This window comes from Astatotilapia calliptera, chromosome 17 (assembly GCF_964374335.1).
Source record: "Astatotilapia calliptera chromosome 17, fAstCal68.1, whole genome shotgun sequence".
NCBI classification, from domain to species: Eukaryota; Metazoa; Chordata; class Actinopteri; order Cichliformes; family Cichlidae; genus Astatotilapia; species Astatotilapia calliptera.
In genome coordinates this window covers 12,589,218-12,607,506 of record NC_137438.1, presented here as the reverse complement: position 1 = coordinate 12,607,506, position 18,289 = coordinate 12,589,218, and the positions used below count along the sequence as shown (strand labels likewise).

Here is an 18,289-nt window from a genome sequence, read left to right as displayed (position 1 = left end):
CACTATCCAAACTAGCAGACAAACTAGCCCCTCCTGGATAAGCTTGAGCTGATAAATTAGGAGCGCGTTCTCCTAAATACGGTAACCTCTGGCTACAAAAGACAAAAAACAAGAGCTATAATCCAAGTTTGAAGGCAACAAAACGGGAGTTCACAACACAGTTGGCGTTCATCTTCTATAGTAACACATAAAGTTAGAGCTACTGTTCTCACTAAAGTCTCGGTGATATATCAGGAAATATGAGCAATCTGCTGATCTGCATTCATAATGGCTGACAAATGAAAATTTAAAAAGTAAACAAGAGACGGGAGAAATGGCCTTCAACCATGTTAAGAGTGTTAAAGTTGCACCGTTTGTCCAACAGAGGGCACTCTGAAATTTCCCCGTTGGTAACACAAATGGCAAAAAACAAAAACCAGCTAATCTGAGCAGCCAGTTAATCCAGTACGGTAATAAAGTCAGATCATTTTAAACGGCGCCGTCATGTGATTTTAGCAAGAACTCACAAATGAATACACATAACAAATGTTAGGGGGATCTGTTTACGGAGCTTCTGATACAGACTTGTATGGAAGGACTTGTTAAAAACGTTGTCATTGTCCGAGCATTAGATAAATGTGGATAGCACCACATTTGGGAAGATGACGCGCCCCTCCCTGAGTGTGGGCTGAAAACAAATGGCCATCCATCCTTGTAGGTGCTTCACTGGCAGATACGGCTGTGGATGTATATGAATGGTTGCTTTGTAATTTAAACCTACATTATGTCCAATATATGTAATATGTCTCTATGTCGAGCCTGATTTAGAGCACGAGCCAAAACAAGTAAAGAAGTAATGGAGATATTTTTTTATTCTTCAGTGTTGCTTAAGTTTTGACCTCATAAAGTTGAGAAGTTAGGCCTTATAAATGATTCAATATTAGATTATTTTTCTGTCAATTATTTGATCGATAGCTGAGGTAGTTATTTAAGCATTGCAGAGATGGATGGTAGAAACAGCAGAGTGCAGCCAGAAGCCTATAAGGAAATAAACTGAGGTGAAACTAATTTAGATGCTGTGTGGAAGCAAACTGCTACAGCATCTCAGACAAGTTACGATCACTTGGGAAACCTTGCTAAATGGCAAAAGAACCAAGGTCAGACACAAATGCCTGGAACGCACTCGTTTGAAACATTTCATGAGGTGAAAATCGTTACTTCATGTTCCAAAGCAGTTTTGATACATTTAAAAAAAATACACACACTAGTTCCTCTGCCCGTGGGCAGCTACCTTTGGCCTTATTAGTGTGTAATTGATCGCACCTATGTATGGGCATGCTCAGTCTGAATGTGTGATTTGTCAGTTGTGGCAGCAGTTTGTTTGTTCATCTCCATCTTAAGATGAGAACAGTAAAGTTCAGTGTGGCCGGGCAGTTTAATCAGGACCTCCGCCTCCCTCTCTAGAAGCTTTGAGACATCAGAATTTAACTCTCTGGGATGCTTCTGGGTCAGCAGTGTGAGTGAAGAATCCACAAGGGAAAGCGTGCTGAGCTATGAAATGGCACTTTCTAATCTTAATCTTAAGGCCTTCTGTGTATGTGTGTTGATCCAGCTCGCAAACCCAAAGCCATTTCTGTCACTGTTCTCCTCCCCCACTACAGCCACTCAAACTGGATGACTGATGTCTCATGCTGGATGTGCTTTGCACTTTTTTCCTCTCCAAGACCACAGGCATGTGTTGATCTCCTTAATTTGTCAGTGACCCGTGAGTCATTCCACTGATTATCCTTTCCACCCAAGGGAATTCAGAAATTACTGTTAATACAAAATGAAAAGAGGCCTATTATTCTTTTGCCTCATTTTCAGTCACTATTATAGTGATGGATGCTCATATCAAACATGGCCAAAGTTTCAGATCACGTGTAATCCCTGTGAGCCAAAAGCTCAGGGTTCAGATTGCTCTAAATATTCTCTTTCAGGCGCTCAGCACCAGCTGTCAGAACAATGTTGGTTTAAAGGTGGGTGGAACGAGTGTAAACAGCTTGTTTCAGACAGTAGGTGAACTAAGGGACTTCACCAAGTCCTAGTCTAATGCAAAGAAGGATTATTCTGAGCTGTCAATCCTGAATAGCTACTTCAGCAAAGTCGGATGGAAAGCAGAATAACAAGTCCCAATTAGAGATGAATTTTGGCAACAAGCTTGAAGGTACTCTAGCATCCTTGTACACAGCAGAAACAGTAACTGATATAGCATGGGCGGATAGACCGAGGGTGTGGTTGTTGCAACCTACAGGTGAAAGAAATGTGCTCTTAAACTGAGGTCTGTGGGTTAGTGTTGTGTATTGATTTAAAATCAATCACCAGTGTACCAATACACTGTTCATGATTCATTAGCTTACACCAGACTGTTGCTCTATTTCTATTGTTATTTTCATCTATATTTTAAAAGTGAATAAATATATGAGCGATCAAACTGACCATAGCTACAGTGTTTTCTCTGTGCTCATCTTCTCTTACATTCTGCAAGCTTACCCATAAGACTATAGCCGAAAAGAGGCCACATGAAGTTTGGAGGTTCGTAACAATTTACTCTGCAGAAATTTAGCAACTTCACTATGGTGAGGATTGTAGTGAGCAGTGTGAAAGTACTGGAGTGATGTGAAATGTAATTTAAATGTATAAAAAAGCATATTTTTATTCCTGTGCAAGCAGATTTCATGGGAGACATAATGTCACTGGATGACACTCACCTGTGCCACAGCCACTTGTGTCTGCTGCTGTTGCTGCTGGAGCTGTTGCTGGAGCAGTTGGATCTGGTGGTGCACAGACAACGGGGTGCTGGGTGGCAGTATGCCTGATGCTGGGAGCAGCATCTTGGGGCTGGACACCAGCAGGGAAGCCTCCTCTGAAGGCTGCTACCAGAGGGAAAAGGGGGAAATGAGGTCAGCATGATGAGGCTTCAAACAGAAAATCTTGCAAACTTGTTATTATGAGCACATTTACGGGTGGAAGAGCCTTCAAATGAATCACCGTGGACCAAAAATACAAAAATAAATGATACATAAGTCCATGCATCCGTCTATCCATCCATCTCAGCCCCTCCTGGATGGCATTTTTTCCAAAAATCAAAGTACGTTTGTTCTAATATAACAAGAAATTGGTTGTAAAAGTTGAAAATAGTTCAAGTTAACAATTAATTTGTCATGGTTTCTGACAGAATATCTAGATACAAGTCCCGAAACATATTTCCAGCAACCGTCAGTGTACTAATGGCACATTGTGCAAGTGTATCATATATCATCCAAAGTGTCAAAAAAGGGAAGATGTCATACATCTTCGCCTTGCTCATGCGGGCACTATTTAACAAAGCTGCTAGTTGACAGTCTGCAAGGTCCCTGTTGGACACGCTGTCTGTTCCAGTAGTCAGTCTGTGGTGTTTTGTGAAGGGAGCAGTACGTAAGTACATTATTTATTTACACCGCCTTTCAAAATACAAATGAAATATCAGTCTAAGAAGACAGTTTTAAATCTGTTATTTACAGCAGTTTTGTGCATGGCGCTGCCTTCACGTCTTATTACTACGGTTAGCTGTTGGAGTGATCTACAGCTTTTGAGGATTGGACATTAAATTGTTATTGCACTAAAGAACAAGAGCGTTGTAGTGACATGCAAACTACGTCTAGAACAGAAACAATTGCTAACACAACTTTAGCTCTCACTGCTGTCTACTGTTTCACTCACTCACTGAGAGGACAGACGCACGCTCCACTTGACTGTCGCGTCTCTCACCCTCTCTGTTTTTCCACATAATGATATTATCTTGTATCCTCGCATGTGATTGGCCACAATGTGGGGGGATTGGAGCATAGCTGAGCCACTGTGTGAGAGCTGAGCAGCGAAAGGAAATTAGGTGAGGAGCCGGCTCGCGCTCATTACATTGTGTATCATGGATACTGTTGACTCCAAATCTCCCGACCACTATGTCGATCTGAGACAGCGAGATGGAGACAGTGAGACCAAGACAAGACCGAGACCAAAGTCTGTCAAGACCAAGACCACGTAAAAGTGGTCTCTTGAGACATCCAACTCTAACTTGCAGCACTATAACTTCCATTTTCACCTATCCATGTTTCTACAGTAGTGAGTAACGTCCCCAACACTGCTAATAAGTAGTACAGGACATATAAAATGACCCAGATATTTAAGAAATACATAATTTGATAAAACATAATATTTCACGTAAAAAAAGTAAAATGAATATCAGAGCTTGTGTTTTGCTTCACATGTTGCAGGTGTATCTGTTAAAATTGCACACTCATGCTCGTTTTAACCATGTACTACTTCAAACACTTTTTCTAACTTGCTCATAAGAAGCCGATGATGCAAATCAAAAGTAAAAAAAAGAGAAAGAAAAGAAAAGGCTTTGCTAATGAATAAATAAATACAATCAGGACAAGCAATAGCGTCAATAAAATGCCTTGGAGAACAAGCCGTCATCAAAACAACAATCTGAATTTAAAATGTAGAGTTGCTGATTAGTTGCACCAGTGTGGAATGAGTGGTGCTGCCCTGGAATGCAGATCAGTAGCACTGAAATGCTCCACTCCAACAATAATGAGCTTTGGGAATCAGCTCTCCTTCATCTAACGCCATGAAGCATCGTATTATAGTTTCAAGGCTTTAGTTACCGGTCACACTTCGTGGCCTTTCCGTCATTCAACTAGTCAAAATATATATATTTCTGTAATACAATGGCCAAATAAAATATCTCATAATCCATGCTAATGATGACATCCAAGCAGACACAACATGGAAATACATTTAAAACACGTGCTGTTCCAAAAAATACACAGCCATATTCTCTTCTCCGTCATCAGATAGGAAGATAAATGCAGGTATTAAATCCCCTCTTGAAGCGGTCCTTAAAAACAGACTATTACACGTTGGTATAGAGGAATAAAAAAAAAAAGCACTCTCAGACATACACGGAGACCTTGAGATTATAGCGTACATGTTTTCCTCCAAAGGCATTTACCACACAGACTGATACAGGCTGAAGGCCATGTAGTGCCCCAAAGGTAAAACATTAAGTGCGCTTTGCTGTGATGGACCAGTCATGGCAGTAGTGAGAGGAGTCTAACAGCGAGCTGACATAAATTCGGAAACCTCGGGGCCTAATAAATGAAGCCAAGTGCCAAAAACTGCAGTTCCTTAAGGGTCACTGGAGGCTGGCTTCAAAAGCGAGTCAAATTGATTATTTTAAAACCCCTAAATGCTGTCGCGACTAAGTTAGGCTGCTTTGACTGATCTGTGTAACAGCACACGCTGTGTAGATGGCCTCTTTTAATTGAAGTTACTGAACTCCACCTGTCTTGAAAGTTACTGTTTCACTGAGTTTGTGTAGTTGGAGGAATTTTAAATGGGTGGATATATATTGTGGCTTGAAAGCCTGCAATCTAGTTTTAGTGACCGGAAAGTTTGTATTTATCAATAAGCCTCTCATCACTGTGTCATCTGTGGCTACAACTTAGCAACCAAACTTTCATGCCGATAAAGCAAGAATGAGCTGGTGGTGGCCATCACACCAAAGTGGATGCTTTAAAATGTGAAAACACTGGGTGGTATCACTTCCACTGCCACCTCTCTTACCTCCTGATGTGGACATTGTCGCCCTTAAAAACGGAGCAGTTCGCACAACTAGTGTATCGTAGCAGCAACACCACAGACCACCTTGTGCATACACCTGTGATGCTACCAGTTTCTGACAAAACTGCGATATTTATGTGTAACAGTGTTGGTCAGCCAGCCAGATATATGTGGATATCAAAAGCTTTTGAATAGAGCTGCTGTGTATTCGAGGGCAAAGTGTTTCATAATGAATCAAATGCTATTGGACGGTTGGGGCGACTGGCGATCAGAAACCTGATGAAATTGAACCTTAACCTGCCTTAAGGAATCTACGCCAAAATACTTCACAGTCTGTCTCTCATGCCTTCTGGTGACACCAAGAGCAGACGCACTCTGCATGAGAGGAAAATGTGACTGATGGCCTGCCTGACACGGACCTTTTATGTTAACGAGAGGAAATTATCCAGGTTGACAGGTTGTTTGGCGCCATCATGATTTGAATAATAAGACAGAAGTCTCCAGAATGAGTGAGAGTGTGTGTGTGTGTATAAATGTGAGATAAGAGAGAATTTGTTGGCGATGACTTCTCAGTAACAAGCAGGATCCCGATAAACGTGTTTTCTCTAAAGTGCCTCTTTTTAACACACACTTCCTTCACCTTTATTCCATTGGAGTTACTCCGAGATACGTAAAACAACTGCTCAGCTGCTAAGTAAAGGACGGTAAGCAGGATTATTGCGGTAGCTTTGAAGCTGGGTTGTCAGACAGAGAAGGTTTAGCAAGTGGAAGCGTGAATAAGATAATTCAGCACTTAAAGCAACACAGAGGAAAGAGGATGGCATGTTTGGCTCACGAGTACTGTGGACACAGGAACTATTCCCAATTATAGAGAAACAGAAGGAGAAGACAGACATAAATAGACTGTCAGCTGGCGCAGAAGAAGACATAACACAGATGGAAAGAAATCCCATTCCAAAAGTACACTGATTTAGTCATCTGCAACATTTTCCCATCTGATAAATGGTAAATGGCCTGTATTTGTATAGCACTTTTCTAGTCCCTAAGGACCCCAAAGCGCTTTACACAACCTGTCATCCACCCATTCACACACACATTCACACACTGGTGATGGCAAGCTACAATGTAGCCACAGCCACCCTGGGGCGCACTGACAGAGGCGAGGCTGCCGGACACTGGCGCCACCGGGCCCTCCGACCACCACCAGTAGGCAACGGGTGAAGTGTCTTGCCCAAGGACACAACGACCGAGACTGTCCAAGCCGAAGCTCGAACCGGCAACCTTCCGATTACAAGGCGAACCCCCAACTCTTGAGCCACGATCGCCCCATAAACTGTTTACTACCAGTGATGTTTCCCATCACTTATAACAATGATTGTCTATGCCATAACTGCATATTAGAAAAGCCATTATACTGCTTTTGCAAAATCCATTGTCAACATCCAAAGAATGTGTCACGGAGGACTGGAGCTGTTCTAGCACCTAATAAGCAGTTTTGAGGAAGCACATAGGAAATTTCAGCCTCTTTGGGATGTGGGTAGTTCAAGAGTTGTCATTTTCCCCCTCATATAACATCAATGGTGAACAAAAGAGCTAAGGCAGGCCAAATATATGGTACCATACTAGACGCAAACAGCAGCTTACTATGCATCAAACAAAGGATTCCAGGCAAAGGAAGGTAATTCCTATGCAGACCAAACACATGAAGTTTGTCAGGTGCACTAACCATAAATTATAGGATGTAGTCACAGACTATATATAAAAAATAGACGGTTTGTGCCTTTAGCCCTAAGGTCACAGTTACAACTCTGGCTGCATAGAAGCATAGAATCAGTTTATGGCGCTTATTTGAGTCAGAGGAGGATAACGCACATAATGATTTGTCTTGTGGCTGTTGAGTTGACTTGATGTATGCTTACTGTATTCTAATTATATACGTTTTGAAATATATATTTTTGAAAGCAGCAGAAAAAAAACTGTGCAACGAATACACAGCATATCGACAAAAGCAGTGGGCCACCTACAGGAGCTGCGCAGCCTTGGAAACCTAAGCCATGAAGCTCCCAGCATACAGCTCTTTTGCTGATGTTAACTTCAGAGGAGGTCTGAATCTCTGCATTCCTATATACTGTAAATCATAGGAATAGTAGTATAAAAGAAAAACCCGATGCATTTTACAGATGAATTGCTTGACAGCTGCATTGATAAAAGTGGTAATGATTGTGGATGTAGGAGTATGCTACCATTTTACTTTCAAGCTCTTTTCAAGTCTCTTTTGAAGATGACAAACAAAAGACTGGTTGCAGAGTTGGTGTATTAGCTTCTCAGGGTCATTCTTTACCCATCTCAAAATGATGCCACACTTGGAATATAAGCTCTAAGAATGATATGGACTAATAATGTCAGAAATAAATAAAGGTATTAAGAACCAACCAGCTGATAGACTGTAATGACCTCAAACCTTATCAAATGAAGTTTGATTGTAGAATAGTGTAATTTAAAGAATATCAAAATACAGTTGTTGCATTTTCTTTAAAAAGGTTCGGCTGCAATAAATAAAAAAGAACATGTAAAAGTGTGAATAATTATTTTTATTATCCCTGAAACACATGACACATCACACTTCCTCTGAGCCAAATCCTGTAACTCCAAAAATGCCACTGCATAGAGGGCCCACACAGCTGTGTGAATGCTGGATGCCAACATATTCCCATAAACTGCACAATGCCTGGAGTGACTCCTAAAAAACTGGTGACTGAGCTAGCGAGGGTTGATGCATATGAAAAGCTGTCAAGGATGTTAAATGGGGCAGGCAAATGTGGGCGTGGAAGGCACTCAGTTGTGAACATTTGTAATCTTTGTGTTAATGGGTACAAGAAGTCCATTCATTAAAAAAAAGAAGCCAAACTGGTGATGAGATCAGTCTCTTTTTTTTTAAAGTAACTTTTGAATTTCCATATGAGACGCAACAATGGGTATGTTAACTTGGATAATGGGTGGATAAATAAAAAACATCCACAATGCCGACGACAAAAGCCGAGGACAGGCACTGAGTCAAACCCACACATGAAACGCTCACACCCCCGTATTCACAGCTAGAAGTTTGTTAAACACAATCCTGCATATTCAAACACAGACTCGGCCTCTCTGCACTGTTTACTGCCTAGAATAAGAAACAACAGTCCATGCCTGAATGCTAAACTTGTTTACCACAGAAAAAGCCAATTATGGAAGACGGAGTGAATATTCAAACTGAGAAGGGGGGCTTAAAGGGGAGGATCAGCCATATTGCTGAAATTTCTCATAACTGTTTGACCCAAAGGGAAAAGTTGCTATTATATCACACACTAACAAGTTCATAGTTGTCCCTTTATAGCCTTCCCTTTATCTTTTAGCCTCTGGTTGTACTCATTGATGGACAGACAGAAAACAGGGAAGCAGAGAAAAGGGAAACAAAGCTAAAGATAGATGATGAGGGATAAAGGAAGTTTTTAATTCTCCTCCTACAGCTGTGATTACACTAGCTGCTCTCTGTCTGTCAAACAGACAGTGCCCTCCCACCCACACACACACACGGACGCTGGCTATAAAACACTGTGCAATCTGACAGGTTCTGGGTTCCTTCACTGCTGACAGCCTTGGCTACAGATTTACAACTTTATCAAGGGCTCTCGAGAAGAAAAAAGAAAATAAAATCTGCACAAATTACTCCACTGTGGCTCTGCCTGTAATAAAATTGCATGACATCAATCTAAACAACCTAAACCATGGTATAGCAGTATAAGGGAATATCTTAATTTGGCGGAAGTGTTTTGACGTGCTTGGGCACATTACTATGAATAACCCCATTAACAGACTACTCCTCCACTATGTTTTACTTCTAAGGGTGACTTCATGATAATATAGTGATAGCGTGATGCCTCCTAATGTAACAAATCTGTTATTGTTCAAAGGATGTTCCAAAAGAAAAATGGTTTGGGACTAACAGAATAATAATAATAATAAGAAGAATTTGGGGCTAAGAAAAGCTTTGGTGTGAAAAGCAAGACTAAAGAGCTGTTTATCTTAAAACAATAGTTTGATTTATTGTGTCTTGATACTTTGTTATTAATATCCTAGCCATCTTGCTATTGTTTAACCAAAGACTTGCCTAGTGTCAGGATTAGCTAAATTAGCAAAGTTTGAGAAACAAGTAGACATTTAAAAAAAATTCCCACTCATTTTGGCATTCCAGTTTTCTACAAAACAGGTGATATTTTTATAAAAAAAAAGGGTGCATGTTAACCACAACCAGTACCCTAGATCAGCGGTCCCCAACCCCCGGGCCTCGGACCGGTACCGGTCCATGAGTCGTTTGGTACCGGGCCGCGAGAGTTGAGGCTCAGGTGTGAAATGTATGGTTTTCAGGGTTTTTATCGGTTTTCAGTGTTATTTTGTTATCGTTTTTATCGTTTACTCGGTTTTCCTGGGTCTTTTCACGTGTGTTATGAATAAATTTTCTTTTTTTCGGTACCGGTACTAGTTTTATTTTGTTGTATTTATCCGCGACACCTTAAAGGCCGGTCCATGAAAATATTGTCAGGAATAAACCGGTCCGTGGCGCAAAAAAGGTTGGGGACCGCTGGCCTAGATGGATCAGCAATGACTTGGTAGATTTTAAGTTAATTACTGTATATTTCTCTGAATAATTTGTTTTCTTTGTACAACTATTTGACGGGGTTACTTGAAAGAGCAATATTCTAACCCAGGGGTGTCAAATTCAGGTTTACCGAGTGCCATATTGAAATACAAGGATCACACCAAGAACCATAAACATGCTTTAATCTGTAAATATACAGTACAGTACTGTATAGACATTTGAACTGCCCTTCAAGTTTTTATATTTTGCTTCCAAGGAGCTCAAGTGGTGGAGTAGCTCCCTATGCCTTTTCAGGGTTTGTTTGTTTGTTCAGCCACTTAAGGACCCCAAAGCACTTTACACATTCAGTCATCCACCCATCCACACACACATTCACACACTGGTGATGGCAAGCTACATGTAGCCACAGCCACCCTGGGGCGCACCTCTGACCACCACCAGTAGGCAACGGGTGAAGTGTCTTGCCCAAGGACACAACGACCGAAACTGTCCGAGCCGGGGCTCGAACCGGCAACCTTCTGATTACAAGGCGAACTCCCAAATCTTGAGCCACGAAGGTGAAAAAAGCTCCCCATGGACCCCTCTTTTCACTTGGTAAAGATTTAAGCTACTCATTCTCCCACCTCAGTCCCAGCTGAGATTGTTTGCCTTCAGCAAGAACTTTCCTTTGTCTTGGATTTTGATTTAGCTAGCCTTTTAGCTTCAGTGGGTGCTCTGCAGGTCTGCCTGTCTGTTTTGTTTGGTGTATGTAACAAGATCATGGAAATGGTCACCAAATGATGTCTCAGTGATATATCCTGTGTACTGATACAGGATGAAATAGGAGTGTACTAAATCAGAGAATATTTCAGCAGGTTTTAAAATCACATCCACAGTTTGTGGCAAGCTCACCCACATTTTCAACCCAGCATGCCACACTGATCAACACCCTGAGAAAGGAACCTCGTTGTCCCATCCTTCAGAATAGCCTTTTCATATTTCCTTTCCAATTTCCACTGAGTCCTTTCACTTCTGACACAAGCATCAGGTGGTGGTTGTTTTTTTGGTTTTTTTTGTTTTTAAATAATGCATACAGTCTGCAAGCTAGACTCAGAGCTTGTTAGGGAATATCTACAACCGTGCAACAAAGTCGAACATTTCTTTGCCCTTAGTGTCATTAGAATCATTTGAGCTGCTTTTGATGATCTTTCAACACAGCCATTGTTGTTATTGTCAAAGCTAATCTAAATGACATTTCTTGTTTCCCTGGCTAATGGTTGCCTCATTACTTTTTAATGATGCCAGTCACATAGTTGCGGGCATTAATTTGCATGTCGTTGTACTTGAGGCACTGGCTGTTCTTATTACTCAAAGCTCTGTTGGTTTTGCTTCAAGATGTCTAATCAGAGACTGATTCAGACCTGGGAAGCAAAGGGAGAGCTACTTATTACTGTAGTATAAAAACAGTAGGCAGTAGGGTCTGTGGAGGGTTCATACAAAACAACTCTTATGTTAACAATTATAAATAATAAGTAACATGTAATTGGGAGTGGTGAACAAGTTGACAAAAGTCTGTTGCAAAACCTATTTGGTATACCTGGATTTCTTCCAGGTTATATTTAGGTGATTTGCAAGCCAGGCTGGTAGTTTAATTTGTCTTAATCCAACATTGGACTTCTACAGTCATCCTCGCAATTTCTTCTACAGATCAGACATGCCAGTTACAGCTCCATTCATCCCATCCACCCGCCCAGCTATCTGGGGGGAGGGACTGGAGCCTATTACAGCTGTCATGGAAAGGTGGAGTGGACCTTGGACAGGTCGTCAATCTGTCGCAGGGAAAACTCTTCCTATGTAGACTATGGTGAAGCTAGGGAAAGAAGTGGAGTAGGGGTAAAAAAAAACCCCCAGAAAAGGCTTAGTGTTGTATGCGAGGCTGGACACGAAGAAAGGAGGAAAGGACTTGTATCAATTGGATATTGACAAATGCAGAAGAGGAGTACGGGATCCAATTTACAAGGGTGATGTGCAGAGCCGTCTACAGAGGGATAATTTTGATGAGCCATGCCATGAAAAGAGTTGTTTAAAGATAGGTTAAGAAGAGAGGTGACAATCAGCATGGAGCAGTATGGACTGCATGCCAGTGTTGATGGAGAAGTACCGAAAAGGTCGGAAGCAGTTGCACTTCTGTGTAACCTGATGAAGAAACTCCCAAGAACCTCTCAAGAAATGTTGCTACACGTTGGGTCGACGCAGCCTGCAACAACTTAAATAGCGTGGAAAGTTACAGTGTAGGGATAAAAGCTAAAGCTAAACCAAGCTTTACAGATGGGTTCAAAGTGGGGGTACAGTTGAAGATGTTAAGGTTTCCATTGGATGTGACCAAAATGGACAAGATTATAAATGAGTATAACAGAAGGGCAGGTTGAGCAGTTTGGTGGGTAAAGTTAGAGTAGCAAAGCTGAGATGGTTTGGACAAAGGATGTTAAAGATGTAGCTGCCAGTAGCGAAGAAAAAAAAGAAGACCTCAGAAAAGACTCATGGATGTATTGAAGGAGGATGCTAGGGGTAGGGTGAGATGAAGGCGGGTGATCTGCTTTGGTGACCCCCTAAAGGGAGTAGCCGAAAGAAGAAGAATGTCGACACAAAATGCAGGCTACTGGAGTGGAAAGTGTAATGATGGATGAGACAGAACAAGCAAATGATGAATGGGGAAACAAACCCTCTGTGTGGAAGTAAAAAAGATGTACGATCATCTCAGGCTTTGGAATGCAGATCAATCCTGGACTAACTCAAGCCTGCCTGAGGCGAAAAGGTCACCGTTTTACTTTGTCTTTTCTTTGGCCGCATTTTTTTGTGGTTTGCTGTCAGCCAACAACACACGAGTTACAGGCTCAGAGCAAATAGCTTCCTACATGGGATGATACCAGGTCCAAATACCACAACATTCCCACATATACGCATTTAAAAGCAGACGTGGATAAAAATAGAGGGTAAAAATGAGGCATGCTTAAATGTTAAGGTCTGCAGGATGACAGTATTTTGGCTTTGGGACTCCTTGGTTATTGGCAGACTTGTGTTGTATCACAACTTTACAAGTCTGCACACACATGCACACGCGCGCACACGCATGCTGGGAAATCAAATCAGACAGTGAGGCTACAGAGAGAAACCACCTCAGCTAGTGCCTCCAATATAAATGGGTCAAGAGACAGTTTCACAAAACCCCGCTGAGTTTACAGTGAAAAGTTGAGAGGCTGCATTTTTATTGTGTGAAGAGCATTGGAAAGATAAGTCCTGTAAGGCTGCTGTGGAGACAGGGAAAAGGGCCAAGTGTGAGTGTGCCTGCAGCTTAGAAGCTATGAGTTAAAGGCTGAAGAGACATGAATGTTTCTTTTTTTTAGGCCATGGTAACAGGATTAAAATTGTTTCATGAAATAGACTAACAGTGCTATGATTTAATATATGTAACAGTGGTGCTAAAGCTGTAACTTCCTGAAAGAGAATAGACTCTTTCAAGGTTAACAGCACTTGCTACTCACACCTCTTCCCTGCTTTCTACAACTCTTTATGTCATCATCAACATCATCACCCTCTTGTCCTGAAGCCAGGCGAGTAATCACACGTGTGAAAACAGAATTTATGGTCTTTAGAGTCACACTTGACTACCTAAGCTTTCACACTCAGGGAAGATGTTCAAATTCTCAGTTGCAGCTGCTTAACTACTCATTTATATATTGAACCATAAATTAAACAAGTACTTATGTATCTAAAAAAAACCCAGAACAACACCATTTCTGAAAGATGCAACTGACAGGAAAAACAAGAAGAATAAACACAAACACGTGTGTCAGAAGCATGCTACAAGAAGTTAAAGGAAAGTATCACGATGCTAGAAAGTTCATTATCATTTTGAGGAAAGCGATTGAACCAGGCTGTAAAATTAAAACTATACTAGTAGCCCAGAGAAGCTTCAGTGCTTATTCCGATCTTGGTGGCCTTTTGTTTTGCTCTCTTTCAGGATGAACCCCTCACTACTTCAATAACACTGAGGTCTGAACTCTAGGGAGGCCAATCCATAACTCATGAAATTAACTGTCCGTTTTCTATCATCTACGTATGTTTTTTTGCCGTGTCTTTGAGATCCTTGTCATATGAAAAAGTGAATGTGTTGTCAGTCAGACATTTTCCAGATGGTACTGCTTGAAAATTAAATCAATTTTGACAGTATTTGTCTGCAATCATAATCCCATTAAGTTTGATAAAGTCCCCATCACCGCCGGCTGAAATGCAAACCATGACAGAGCCTCCAGCCTTTTACAGAGGGCTGCTGACACACCTGTTACCACTGATTTTCAGTCCGGTTCTTGTATAACGTGGCATACCTCAGCTGTGCAGCTTTTCTTGCAGTTTCTGTTAATGATGACTTCTTGACAGCAATACTTCCAACACAGACCATTTCTTATAAGTCTTCAGTGAACAGTAGCTCCTATGACTGTTCACTTCTTGACACAGATCATGGATGTCACTCACCCAGTTTCCTTAAATTTTTAAAGGTCACACTGCACACCATGCCCAGATATGGCAGGTTGTTAGCTACTAGCTCCGTGGGAATCACTTTGTTCGTATAAATTAATAAATCGCAATGAATGAAAAATGACAAAACACTCTGGTTCCTTGAATACATAAATAACTGAGTGGTGGCTTAAGACTTTTGCGCAGTGTTGCATCTTTTATCCCTACGCTGGTTTTTCACTCCAGGAAGTGCAGACTGCATACTTGAGGGATATTAACCCTTTAAGACCTACCATAGAACCAAGTCCGCCAGAGCTTATATTATATTTTTACATGCTGTGGAGCCATTTTTGGGAGCATTTCAAGTTGATATACATCAATACAACCATTATAGCCCAAACTTTAATAATATGTCTGCATTAGGTGCATAGTAATTACATAAATTGCAAAAAAGTGCAACAAACTACAAAAAAATTGAAAATCGTTTTTGTTTTTTTAACATATATTTCTAGTTAGAGAAATTTAAGAGGCTTATCCCTCAAAACTGTAAATACAAAAAAAGTTGCACAAACTAGTTTCCCACCACAGTAAATTTATTTTAAGTGTCTTCATAGTTTTATTTTTGAAATGCACCAATTTTTATATATTGCAGGAAAAACGAAAATAAATATTATAGTGCAAATTTGCAAAATAACAGCATATGCATCAAAATAAACTATTTCCAGCAGTGCAATATGAGTCTTAAGCATCCCAGAAACGACACAGAAAGTCATAAATTCAAACATAACTTTTAAAAACACAAGTGTAGGCTCATAAGGCCCCGATCGTAATAAAACTACATTTCCGCAAAATGACGTCACTTCCGGTTTCGGGCAGGTCATGGCGGACATGCGGCAGTTCACGCTGATGGACGTAGGAAGTGTTACAAACAGCTGATCGGATCGGCGAAGCGTGTTTCTGGAATATTATGTTTTTGTTGCTGCAACCGCTTTTTATGCAGTTTTTGCAAAGCTATATGTGGAAGGAAACTGTGACCTAGGACAAGCTGATGGCATAAGATGTAAGTACAACTCCTCCGGTTTCATATGCAAAAAAAATTATTGCGCTAGCTTACGTGGTTGCAGTGCTACCGGGATTTAAAAATACTTACGCAAAATGGAGCGTGTCCGCTCCGACCGGCTTTAAAGGGTTAATATTGCCAAAAGTCAAGCAAAGCTCTGTATAAACATTTTCCCTAATGTTGATTTTTCAATTATTTTGGGAAAGTTTATTCTCCTTACAACGGTTTGTATATTTATTTATTGATAAAGTTTAAATTTAGGGCTGAATCAGGCAACCCTGAATGCTCCATTAGTTATGTGGCAATAGGTCTAGGCTGTTGAGGGCTTCACTCACCTCTTTTCACTCTCTATGCCTTATACACCACTCTGCATTTTCTCAGTGTGTCTTTTGCCTCCCTCCTTTAACTCCAATCAATTGCAGCAGATGGCCGCCCCTCCCTAAGCCTGTTTCTGCTGGAGGTTTATTCCTGTTAAAAGGGAGATTTTCCTCCCCACTGTTGCCAAACGCTTGCTCATAGAGGGTTGCCTGATTGTTGGATTTGGATCTATTGCTGTAGGGTCTTTACCTTATAATATAAAGTGTCTCGATGCGTATTATTGCTTCTAATTTTCCTCAATTAAAAAAGAAAGTATGATCTAAACAAATACTGGATTGATATGTTGGTATTTAGTCTCCTGTGTTTAGGCCATGAGATTTTCCACGGTTCCTGGTTGGCTCGAGCTGGAATTAATCAAGAAAGTGGAGGCAGCTGGCCACTGTGTCTAGGATCTATAAAACCTGCCTCCTCCTTGTAGCAGCTCACTCTTCTGACACAATTTTCTTTTCTATTTGAGTTTTGATTTTTTATATAGTTGGATTTGAGTTCACCAGGCAGATTGCTTTTCTGCCACTCTCATTTCCAAGCCTGAATTTTTGTTGCATTTGATAAAAGAAAAACGTATTGCTGCTAAATTAAACTTAATTTTGGTTATTCCCTCGTGTCTTTCTTTTATTTGTTGTGATCCCAAAGCCAGACTGTAATAACTGTAAAGCTGATAACAAGGGAAATATAGGAGGAAAAAAAACCCAAACAATCAGCACATTCAACTTTTAACTGATTTTAGTGACTTCAGATCAAGGAAAATAAAATCACATCCAACTAAACACAGACTCTGCCTCTCACCCACTGGGCACCATAGCTTGTGAGTGGGAAGCCTGTCTAATGATTCAACAACGTTAGGCCATATTAGAGCTTAAAACAAAATAAAAAAAGTCATGAAGGACAGCGGAAAAAAGGAGAGGACAGAAAGTGATTTGTCAGTGGAGTGATGTCTATAGCATTACTCTCATAAAGCATTTACACCTACCTGACAGCATCTGAAAGTAGGCCAGATGCAAAACCTCTATCAGTGCATTTGTTTTAAAGTCACACTTTAAAGCTCGTCAATGTAAACGTACGTTTTATTCATTCACTGGTGGAACTCTTATGAAAACTACTGAACAAATGGGCTCGGCAACTTCACTTTTAATTGGTATAAGAGTGATCGCAGCCAGTACGAGATGCACCATGAGAGCTTGGATGCTGGTAGTTTTCCACCCAATGACCTGTGGAATCACCTGCTGTTTGAAAGTGGTTTTGCACACTTAACCTCTGGGCGAACAGAGGACACCACAAATACTTGTAATCGGTCTCCTACAGCAAAAAGAAAATTCAATGACATCACCAGGAAACCCCTGAGATTTTGTAGTCACAAGGAGAGTGGTGTCCTATTTTTACTCTACTTGACTGATCCATTAGATAAGCATTTACCTCTCACCAAAAACACAAGAGGAGCCAGAAATATGTAAAGCACACTTTTGTCTCTCCATTGCACCCAGTGACTTTGTAATTTGCCTTGGATTAATACTTTTTGTGATCCCTGAGGCAAGCCCTTTAAATGAAGACGTCCTGACTCAACCCCATGGACCGAAAGCCTAAGGTAGGATTGATGCGTGCTCTCCGAGTCTTCTGGGATCATTTGAACACAGGCAGCCGAGGGATTTGTCAGTCTAATGGGAGCTGACAGGAAGAGAATGAACTTTAACACTTGCAGACTGCTTTCCCTTTCATGAGCTTCCAAAGAAACCCTGTAGTGAATCAAATCCCTTTCCTCAGGGACACGCACACACAGAGACACACACACGCGCACACATGTGTCATGTGTCAGAAAAAATGCATATATATATATATATATATATATATATATATATATATATATATATATATATATATATATATATATATATATATATATAATGTGTCACGCACACAGACATTCGCTCCCTCCAGTGACCTGAGAATAGAGGTCACTGCCGAGAGCTCGTTGTTTCAGTGATTTCACGCCATGTTGCTTTCAATCAGGAGCTGTAATGAAGGGTCTCATAACTAACGTTAATGGGACCCAAGGACTGTTAACCAGATGAATAGCTTGGTTTTATAACTCTGATTTA

At 40.8% G+C, this 18,289-nt stretch overlaps 1 protein-coding gene across 3 annotated transcripts in view; it reads right to left on the bottom strand.

Moving 5' to 3' along the window:
• The window catches only part of LOC113008767 (carboxyl-terminal PDZ ligand of neuronal nitric oxide synthase protein-like), a 233,425-nt gene that overhangs the window by 52,687 nt on the left and 162,449 nt on the right, over positions 1 to 18,289 (bottom strand). For 2 of the 3 annotated variants that reach the window (XM_026146482.2, XM_026146485.2), the window contains exon 8: positions 2,730 to 2,894. In XM_026146482.2, the coding sequence (XP_026002267.2) occupies positions 2,730 to 2,894 (165 nt within the window). The remainder of the gene's footprint in view (positions 1 to 2,729; positions 2,895 to 18,289) is intronic. The other variant, XM_026146483.2, reaches the window with a different exon arrangement.